We start from the raw sequence: 9,405 nt of genomic DNA, 5'->3' as shown, positions 1-9,405 counted from the left end.
GACAAGAGGAGGGCCAGGAGTAGGAAATGACCACAGACCATCCCAGATGGTGCTGGTGCTCCAGGGGGAAGCCAAACTTCCCAAAATTCTTCTATTCCCAGTGTTCTGCCAAAGGATCTGCTGGAGAGAATGGAGGTTCTGCTTCAATTTTCATCCAAACTTCCCAGGAATCCAAATAATCAGAAGAAAATTCCTGCATTTCCAGACACCACTCAGTGCAAGAGTCTTCAGCTCCAGTTCTGATGGCACAAGGGATGTTCCCAGCATGGGTGTCTTTAACTCTCCAGTGAACATTTTTAAAGCTGAGAAATTCCGTGATACATTTTCTCTGCGTTTCAGAGGCAGGACAGGGGGAAAATGGATTTTCCCATTCCCCAGCTGTCCATGTATTGTCTCCAATGTTCTGCTGTGAAACCTTGGGCACTTGGAGCCAGGGCATTGTGTGAAAATCTTGGCTTTTCATAGAACCATGGGAGGGTTTGAGTGGGAAGAGACCTTAAAGCTCATCCTGTCCCACCCCTGCCATGGGCAGGGACATATCCCACTATTCCAGGCTGCTCCAAGCTCTGTCCAGCCTGGCCTTGGACACTTCCAGGGATGGGGCAGCCACAGCTGCTCTGGGAAATCCATTCCAGGGCTTCACCACCCTCACAGGGAGGAATTCCTTCCCAATATCCCATCTATGCCTGCCTTCCGCAGTGGGAAGCTATTCCCCCTTTTCCTGGCACTCCAGACCCTTGGAAATTGTCTCCTTTCATCTTTCCTGCAACTCCTTCAGGCACTGGTCACCCCAGAGTCTTCTCCAGGCTGGACAATCCCAGTTCTCCTGGCCTTTCCTCACAGCAGTGCTGCTCCATCCCTCTGATCCTTCTGGTTCCTCCTCTGGACTGGCTCCAGCAGCTCCACGTCCTCCCTGCGCAGGGTCCCAGGGCTGGAGCAACTCTGCAGGTGGGGTCTTACCTGGGACAGGGGCAGAACCCCCCCTCTGGGGGGGCTCAGGCCAGGCTTAGGGGTCTCTGAGTCCTGTCCAGCTCTCACCCCCTGGTACCCCCAGAATGTTTTTAGGAGTTTCCAGATTCCTGCAATGATATCAAGAACTCATTAATTTATTTATTGTGTTTTTCAGGTGGTTCAGAGCCTGGTTGTGATTTCAGGCCCTCTGCCTGGGCGCAGCTGAAGCTCCTCCAGCATGGGTAGGATGGCAGTGCTAAGGGGAGTGGGGAAATCACCTTTGCAGGGACATCTCCCTCCCCCATCCTTTCAATTTATTCCCAGGTGTGCTCCTTGTAAACCGAGGAAGGCCTGCACAGGGGTTTCCACAGGAAACACCTTTCCAGAGGTGCCCCCAACTCTGTCAGAATCCCAAGGACACAACAAATGGCCCATAAGAATTCCAAGTGAGCAGAAAGGGGGCCTTGAGATGTCCCTGGTGCTGGTGGCTTTGCTGGAAAGGGCTGGACCTGAAAATCAGGACACGGGGGGTTCATCCCACTGTTCCCACTGTGTGATTTGGTTTTCCAACTAGGCTTTCTCTGACACTCATTATCCCATGGGACAATTTAACGATGATTTCAATGCAAATGAACTCTTGAGGAGGCAGAGCAGCCTCAGAGCTGCCTCGAGATCCCCAGGAATTGCTGAGCAAAGAGCAGAGCAACGCTGTCATTAAGGTTTGTCACCAGTCAGCACTTGAAGAGTGTTTAGGTGGCATCCGTGCATACAGAGTGCCACTGCCCCGGCAGCCACTGCAGGCTGGAGAAGGGACAGCAGCAGGGGACGTGAGGACAGCCCCAAAACTCAATGTCACAGCGTTTTAGCTCTGAAGCTGGAACTAAAGGAAGCCAAAGCCTCATTGCTGCAGGGCAGGAGAAAGTGGAAACACCACCAACCCCAGGCCAGCGGTGTCATCCATCAGCTTCAAAGAGAGGGCAGCAGATGGAGGTCAGATAAGAGGGATCCTTGAAAGCCCCATCTGAAACACCTGCACAGGTGCACCCCACCGCAGCAGCAAACCCTTCCCGTCAGCCCCTGAACCGAGGATCACGAGGGCAAAGTTTGCTGCTTCTGCTCTGTGATATTTCAGTTTTTCCTTATCAATGCCTCATTGCAAAATCCTGGAGCTGAGACAGCAAGAAACACCTTTTCTCTTGAAAAACTGAACCAAACTTTCTCCTCTGCTGTCATCCTAACCAAGATCTTTGGGTCATCTAATCCCAGCCCACAACTTTAGGTCTTGGGTTGGACTTGAAAATCTCAGAGGTCTTTTCCTGCTAAATTGATTCTGTGTTTCTGATCCCAGTTCCAGCAGAATTGGTGTCTTCTGTTCAGGACATCCTGTCACTGCTATTATTCCTGCCTCTATTATTGGGCCAGTCCTAAGGTCCTTGGCTGAGGCATGGAGCCAAGTGAGAAGGAAACTCCAAACCCTGGCTCAGCAGCGTTTGTAACCTGAATTTGGAGCAGCTTCTGCCTGGCTCCAAGGTGCAGCACAGAGCTGAACTCACCAGAAACAGTGAGGAAATGCAAATTAACAACAGCAAATTAACAACAGCCTGTGAGCTCTGCCAAGGACCTGGGTGACAGCAGGGACTGACAGGGACTGGCCCAGGGTGGCCTCAATGACACACATGACTCCCTGGGCAAGCCCAGGACAGCCCCAGGTGAGGATGAGGCAGCAGCTGCCCCCCTCCCACCCCCTCCCCACTTCGGGGTTCCTCTCCTGAGTGGCAGATTAGGGCAGGTTTTGGTTGTGTTGTTTGTCTTCCAATGCCAGTGAGGAGGAGGATGAGGAAAAAGAGGAGGAGGAAGGAGGCAGCCAAACCTGCCCCTGTTGCCAAAAGCCTCGTGTTGTCTCCTGCAGGGCGGGTGAGGCAAGGCGTGTGTGACCCCTCCACGTAGGTGTCCGTCTGTCAGCGCCGGCCTGCCAGCACCTTGCCCAATTCCATTAAACCTGACACATCAAAGCACTTTCAGTTCAACCAAGCTCCTCAGGTGGCATGAAGCCACGGAGAGGACAGGGAGCCTTCCAAATGCTCGGGCTGGCATCAGAGGAGCCAAGCAGGAATGCCTCGGTGAGAAAAGGTTCCCAAACTGCCTCAGGAGAAGACGCTTTGTGTGGTGTGTTGAGAGAAACATCTTGTTTCTCTCCGGAAGCTTTCCCTGTCATTCCCAGCCCTATTTGATAAGATCCCCGAGTCAGCTGCCGGATTTTGCTTGTTATTATCCACACTTGGGAGGCTGGGAAGAGCATTTTTTTGGCTTTTCAGCCAAAGCAAGGAGTGTGCTGGAGGAGCCAACAGTAAAATGCAGCTGCCACCAAGGGAGATCCAGGATAGGGACATTGAGGAAGGGCTGGAAGGATGGGAAAAGGGAGCATTTTATCCAGCTGGAGCCACAGACAGGGCTGAAGGGAAGTGGCAAGTAATTACGGCAGCTGGAATCCAGCCAGGGTGTCTTGAAATACCAGCTTGCAAAACTTTCACCAAAACACGCCAACGGACCAGGTGTTTCGAGGATAACAGATCTGGGCTTTGACTCTGCAATCAGCCCTGGGATCAGCAGATCCAGGAGAAAACCATTATCAGGAATTAAGGCTGTAACAGATCCTCAGTCCCTCGAGGCCCTCCAGGTCTGTTTTTCTCAGGATTTTGGGTACAAAGGAAGAGAAAACCTCATTTATTTCCAGTCCTGGACAAGAAGTCCCCTCTCCTTGTTCTGGACAGAAATTCTCCTGGTGTTTGACCCCACCCAGGCCTGACAGCCTCTTCAGAAGGCAGCAGTGAATCCAACTTTTGGATTTAGGGAGGATTTTAGCCATGTTCTGCTTGCAGAGCTTTTCTCCCTGAGTGCTGGAGTGTGGCTGCCCCTGCAGAGGGACCTGGCAGCCAGGGATAAACCCAGCCTGAGCATCATTTGGGAAAGGAAACGGATCAACTGAACAAGGACAGCAGATCTGGCACCCAAACCTATCTAAAAAAACTCTCCTGGCACAAGGCTGCAAGGGCTACGAGAGAACCAAGGATTCTTTGTTAAGTGTCACCTGAGACCTTTTCCGCCCCAAAACCTCTGTCCCCAACAGCTCCACATGCACAGCCCCAAGAGCCTCCCCCACCACTCCCTGCCAGGAAAGCATCTGCAGATGGATGGGTTTGGGATGGAGGGCAGTGCCCTGGGAACATGAAAGGAGAGGTGTAAATGCAACCTGTGTCCATACAGAGCCTGTGGCTTGGTGCTGGCATTCCCAGGAGCAAAAACATTGCTAGTTGAGCAAGAGCGGGAAAAGCAGAAAGAAAAGGAAAGGGCACAGGCGGCAGGGAGGAGATGCCATTCCTGACTGCAGGCTGGGAGCAGCCCCCAGTTCCAGGCCTCGTTCCAGTGCTCTGGAAGGAGCAGCAGAAAGGAAAGGAAGCAGAGGTTCCCGGCCAGGCTCTGCACCAGGAGCCCTGTCCATCCCATTTCTCCATCCACACACCTCAAGGAAGCTCTGGGTCATCTACAGCTCCCCAGATGGACAAAGCTTCCCCCAAACCCTCCCCTGCTCCCTGGACAACTGCAAGCCACTTGTTTCCTGGAGCTGAGCTCTCTTGACAGCCTGGGAGAAGCTCCAGGTGTTTGATTTTCCTTTACATTTCAAGGTCCCATGGAACGCACCCAGAGCCCAGCCCCGGGAGAGCTCCTCCAGCCCAACGAGGGTTTTCCAACAGGAACAGCGTATGAGCACAGGGAAGGAAGGGAGGGAGCAAATATTAACTACACCTGTGCTAATGAAACACCCAGGACCTGGCGAGAGGCAGTAAAAGGGAAAAGCAGAGGAGGGAGCTCAGCCTTCTTATGCAACCTCGTTATTTAACGACCACAGAGACACCCTATAGGGGCTCTTTGTTTGCAGAGGGAAAAGAGAGAAACGCCACCAATATCTGAGTCACTGGTTCACCAAGAGGCTCCAAAGACATTTTCAGATGGAAATTTTTCCAGGTTCACATGGTAATTTGGGAGGACTGGCTAATTCCCTGGCTCCACCCACCGCCCTGTAACACAGCTCCTGCTGCTCTTGCATATATAGATAGGTATGGCCCTACACCTGGCCGTACACACCAGAGCCTGGACACAGAGCAATCTTATACTTTCTTCCTCCCTGGCTGCCCTCCACCTGCTCCCACCATGAAGAGGGAAATACTAACCCTGGCCTTTGCTCGAGCCGTCTTTGTAGAGTTCCTCTCCACGCTCATCTTCGTCTTCATTGGGCTGGGCTCAGCACTGAAGTGGCCGTCGGCCCTGCCCAGCATCTTGCAGATTGCTCTGGCCTTCGGGCTGGCCATCGGCACCTTGGTGCAGGCCTTCGGCCACATCAGCGGCGCCCACATCAACCCAGCTGTGACCATCGCCTTCTTCGTGGGCAATCAGATCTCCCTGCTCCGCACGCTGCTCTACATCGTGGCCCAGCTGCTCGGGGCCATCGCCGGTGCTGGGATCCTCTACGGCGTCACCCCCGCCAACACCCGCGGCAACCTGGCCATCAACGCAGTGAGTCCCTGCCTGAGGGCACTCCCCTCTTCCCTTGCCTTTCCTTCAGCGACACAGGGAGGAGAATCCATCCGGAGGGATCCTCAGTGCTCTGTCCCGCATGCACGGCGGGCTGGGAATGGGATAGGAGTGGAGCCCAGCTCTGACATGACGGCTTTATTGTGCGGGTGATGAGTGGGATGTTTTTCCCTCCTTTAATGAGGGCTTCCTCTATCCTGAGGGCCCCGTGAGTCACCCACACCATTGAGATGTTCCCGAGTGCAGCCTCTCCACCTGGAGATTAGCACGGGATAGGAGCTGTGCCAAAAGCAGGGGGAGGGAGAGAGCAGAGCCCAGTCAGACCAGTACAGCCAGGGGGAGCAGGAGCCCACTGGAACCACTGAACTGGGGGAGCTGGGAACAGAGAGGGATGGGGAGAGTGGTGGAGAAGACCTGGAGAAGGAACAAGGGGCAGGACGGTGTCGAGGGGCTGTGAGAAGCAGCGGGGGATGGTCCCAGGGGCAGAGGGGGGACAGCAGAACCCTCTGAGATAAGCAGGAATGAGGCACAGCCTGAAGCCCTTGGGGCAGTGCTGGGAAAACACCTGGAATGACAGCAGTGGAGCTGCCACTCCAACCACAGACAGGTCTGGACCCCTGGGAGCAGCAGACATTGCAGATGGTTCAGTCACTGGGATGAGGAGCTCCAGTGCCTCTCATTCCACAGGTTCCACGTCCCAAACAAGCCAGATTTAGGTAAAAAATGAGCTGTGATGGGTTGGGTCACTTCATCGTTCCCATGCCCAGTGGGGTTGAATCCCCCTGAGAGCCCCAGGATTTTGTGCAGTCACTGGAACACAACAGCCCATCCCACCCCATGACCTTCATCCCAACCTTCACCCTCCATCCCATCCCAGCTGCTCCTCATCCTCCTGGGAGATGCTCCACAAAGTGCAGGGCAGAAGTCAGGGTACAACAGCCTGCAAGGATCAAAGAAATGCAGGAAAAAAGGGATTTGGTGGGAAAGCATGCAGCGTTGTGGAGACAGGGAAGTGGAGAGAGATGTGGAGAGCCCAAGGGAGGAACAGGCTCGGGGAAGAGACAGATTTTGGAGAACTGCAAAGAAAGAAAGATCATTTCTTTCCTTTCAAAGAAGGAGCAGGCAGCTCAAGCAGGGGCTGGGCAGGGGCTCTGACGGGTTTCCAATCCAACATCACCATCCCAAATCTACCAGCAAAGTACCCGGGAGCCCTCCTGGTGACGCCAAGCCCTGGAGAGGGTTAATTATTGTCACTCTCATGGTTCCAGCTCAACAGCAACATAACTCCAGGCCAGGCCCTCGTGGTGGAGATCATCCTCACCTTCCAGCTGGCCGCCTGCATCTTTGCGTCCACGGACAACCGGCGCAGCGGCGTTGGCTCCCCGGCGCTGTCCATTGGCCTCTCCGTCACCCTGGGCCACCTGGTGGGGGTGAGTCCAGGGTGAGGGTCCTGTGAGCACAGAACTTCCCAAAATGCCCTCATGCAGTTGGTCCTGAGGGAGCTGCTCTGGAGGAGAAAACACAGGAGATCTTGGGGCTCTTTTGTGGTGAGGGGTCATCTCCAGCTCTCTGAAAAAGAGACACCTCAGGGGCCACTTCAGTCCCTGTTCCCAAAGAGTGGGTCTGATCTGGTCCTTAACCCAGGGTTCTTTCCACACCTCCAGATTTACTTCACCGGCTGCTCCATGAACCCTGCGCGCTCCTTTGGGCCTGCGGTCGTCACCAGGAGGTTCAGCTCCGCGCACTGGGTAAGTCTTGGTGGCACTGGGGACAAGGACAGGTGGGGTCCATGTGAGGACAGGGCATGGACTGCCTTGGGAATGACAGGGGTGGGGGTTTCAGAGCCCATCCCAGGCAGGAAGGATTAAAAGGGGCTGGAGAATGAGAGAGGTTTTGTCCCTTGACGCATCAGGAAGAGTTAATCCCCTGGCACGGAGCCAGCCAGGGGACAGAAATTAACCCATCCCAGGGTAGTTTGGGTGGGAATGACTAAAAGCTCATCTAGTCCCACCCCATGCCATGGGTAGGAACACCTTCCACTAGCCCAGGTTGCTCCAAGAGCCATCCAACCCAGCCTTGGACACTTCCAGGCCATGGTAGCCTCTGAGCACCATTGGTGCATCATCTGAGGGGAAGGAAGCCCACGGAGAAGCCCAGCTTGGTCGTTCCTCTCACCCAGCACTTCCTACAAGCTCAGCCCCAGACTTACAGAGCAGGTTTGGCCCTCAGCAAGCACAGCTGAGAGGGTTTCAGCCCGGGAAGTCCCTGGAACAGGTATTTTCTTCTCTCTGTGTGGCAGGACATGTGGAACAGGGATGGATGGTGGTGCCATGAGTCGAGATGGAGCACCAGCCCCAGGAGCTGCTCTCACTGTGTCCCTGTTGCTTTCCAGGTGTTCTGGGTCGGGCCCATCCTTGGGGCTTGCTTGGCCTCCCTGCTCTACTTCTACATCCTGGTCCCCTACTGCATGAACATGTCTGACAGGGTGGCCATCATCAAGGGCACCTACGAGTCCGAGGAGGAGTGGGAAGAGCAGCGGGAGGAGAGGAAGAAGTCCATGGAGCTGACCCCGCCATAAGAGCAGCTGGAAAAGCCAAGCCGAGGAAGGGGAGGAAGCCCCACATGTGGGCTTATGTGTGCCCCAAAGCCAGGCAATGACCACACCCAGCTGCAGCTGCAGACTCTTCATCCAGAGCCTTCCCAGCCAGGCCCCTGTGGGATGCAGGAAGGCTGAGGGCTCTGTGTGTGTGTAAAGAACCCCTGCATGAGCTCTAGAACCTCTCCAGATTCCCCGCAGCCACAAAGCCCCTCAGCCAGGCCCCTGGCACCCTCGGCTCCATCCCTGCCCTCCCAGTGCAGCTCTGCACCATGGCAGGGCCCCAGACCCCCCACTGGGGCACCTGCAGGACCTCACCTGGCCCAGGTATGGGGGGCCCTGGGGAAAGGGGAAAAACCGCTTAGGGCAGGGGGGTGCAGCTGCCCCCCAGCCCAGAGGCTGCTCATAGATGCTCTTTCACCTTTCCTGGTGCTGGGAGTCCTTTTTGTTCCCAAAGAACGAGACTTTGGATTCTGTGTTGAGATCTTTGTATTATAGTTTATTATTTATTGCAAATAAAGGAAAGTTTAAAAGAAAAAAAATCCTGGGTGCAAATCAGCTCAAGTCTCAAAGTTTAGGAGGGAAAAAAAATTGAGCTGAATGCAAATTCATCCCAAAGGATCAGGGAAATAGCAAGGGCTGAGACGCTGAATCCTGTGAGGGCTGGTGGGTTGGGAGGGGAAAACATTAATCCTGGGAAGGATAAGTGAGCACTTGTGATGGAGTGGGGAAGAGCAGCAGGTGCAGGGAAGCTGGGAATCCATCCTGGGTCTGGAAGGAGCAGGAGCAATCCTTCCAATGCTTCCAACCCTTCCCACACAGCCGGTTTGACTCCAGCCATACCAGTTCTCCCAGACGGCTCCACAGGTGCCCTCAAAAAGTGACCCACAACTCCCCAGCCCCTCACCTGTGCCAAACCCACACCTTCACCTGACCTTCTGCTCTGGCCCTGCTCTTCCAGTTCTACCACAACTCTCTGCCAGAGCAGCTCCAGGACAGGGACACCGGGACAGGGACACCGGGACAGGGACACCCACCCTGGCCCAGCTCGCTCCCACCCTCTCGCCAGATCCAGCCCCTCCTCCTGATGCTGCTCCTGTTCCCACCATGGACCCCCAGGGAGCTGTGAGACTCTTCCCTGGGAGCTCCCTGATGCAGGTTCAGCTCGATCCCAACCCGGGGGGTCCTGCAGCCTTGGCCAAGGGGAATGGGCAGCCTCACCTGGATTTTGGCACCCCTGGACCTGCAGTCCCGACTGAGCCTAGGGA

At 55.0% G+C, this 9,405-nt stretch overlaps 1 protein-coding gene across 1 annotated transcript; it reads left to right on the top strand.

The window, feature by feature from the left end:
- Positions 1-4,746: 4,746 nt before the first annotated feature.
- Positions 4,747-8,679, top strand: LOC111940469 (aquaporin-5-like). The gene is made up of 4 exons (XM_023943171.2): positions 4,747-5,523; positions 6,810-6,971; positions 7,206-7,289; positions 7,934-8,679. The coding sequence occupies exons 1-4, from the start codon at positions 4,981-4,983 to the stop codon at positions 8,117-8,119; spliced, it is 975 nt and encodes a 324-aa protein (XP_023798939.2). The 5' UTR covers positions 4,747-4,980; the 3' UTR covers positions 8,120-8,679.
- Positions 8,680-9,405: the final 726 nt, after the last annotated feature.

The sequence above is a fragment of the Cyanistes caeruleus genome, chromosome 32 (assembly GCF_971803275.1).
Source record: "Cyanistes caeruleus chromosome 32, bCyaCae1.hap1.1, whole genome shotgun sequence".
Lineage (NCBI taxonomy): Eukaryota > Metazoa > Chordata > Aves > Passeriformes > Paridae > Cyanistes > Cyanistes caeruleus.
This window is presented reverse-complemented; position numbering and strand designations above follow the sequence as displayed.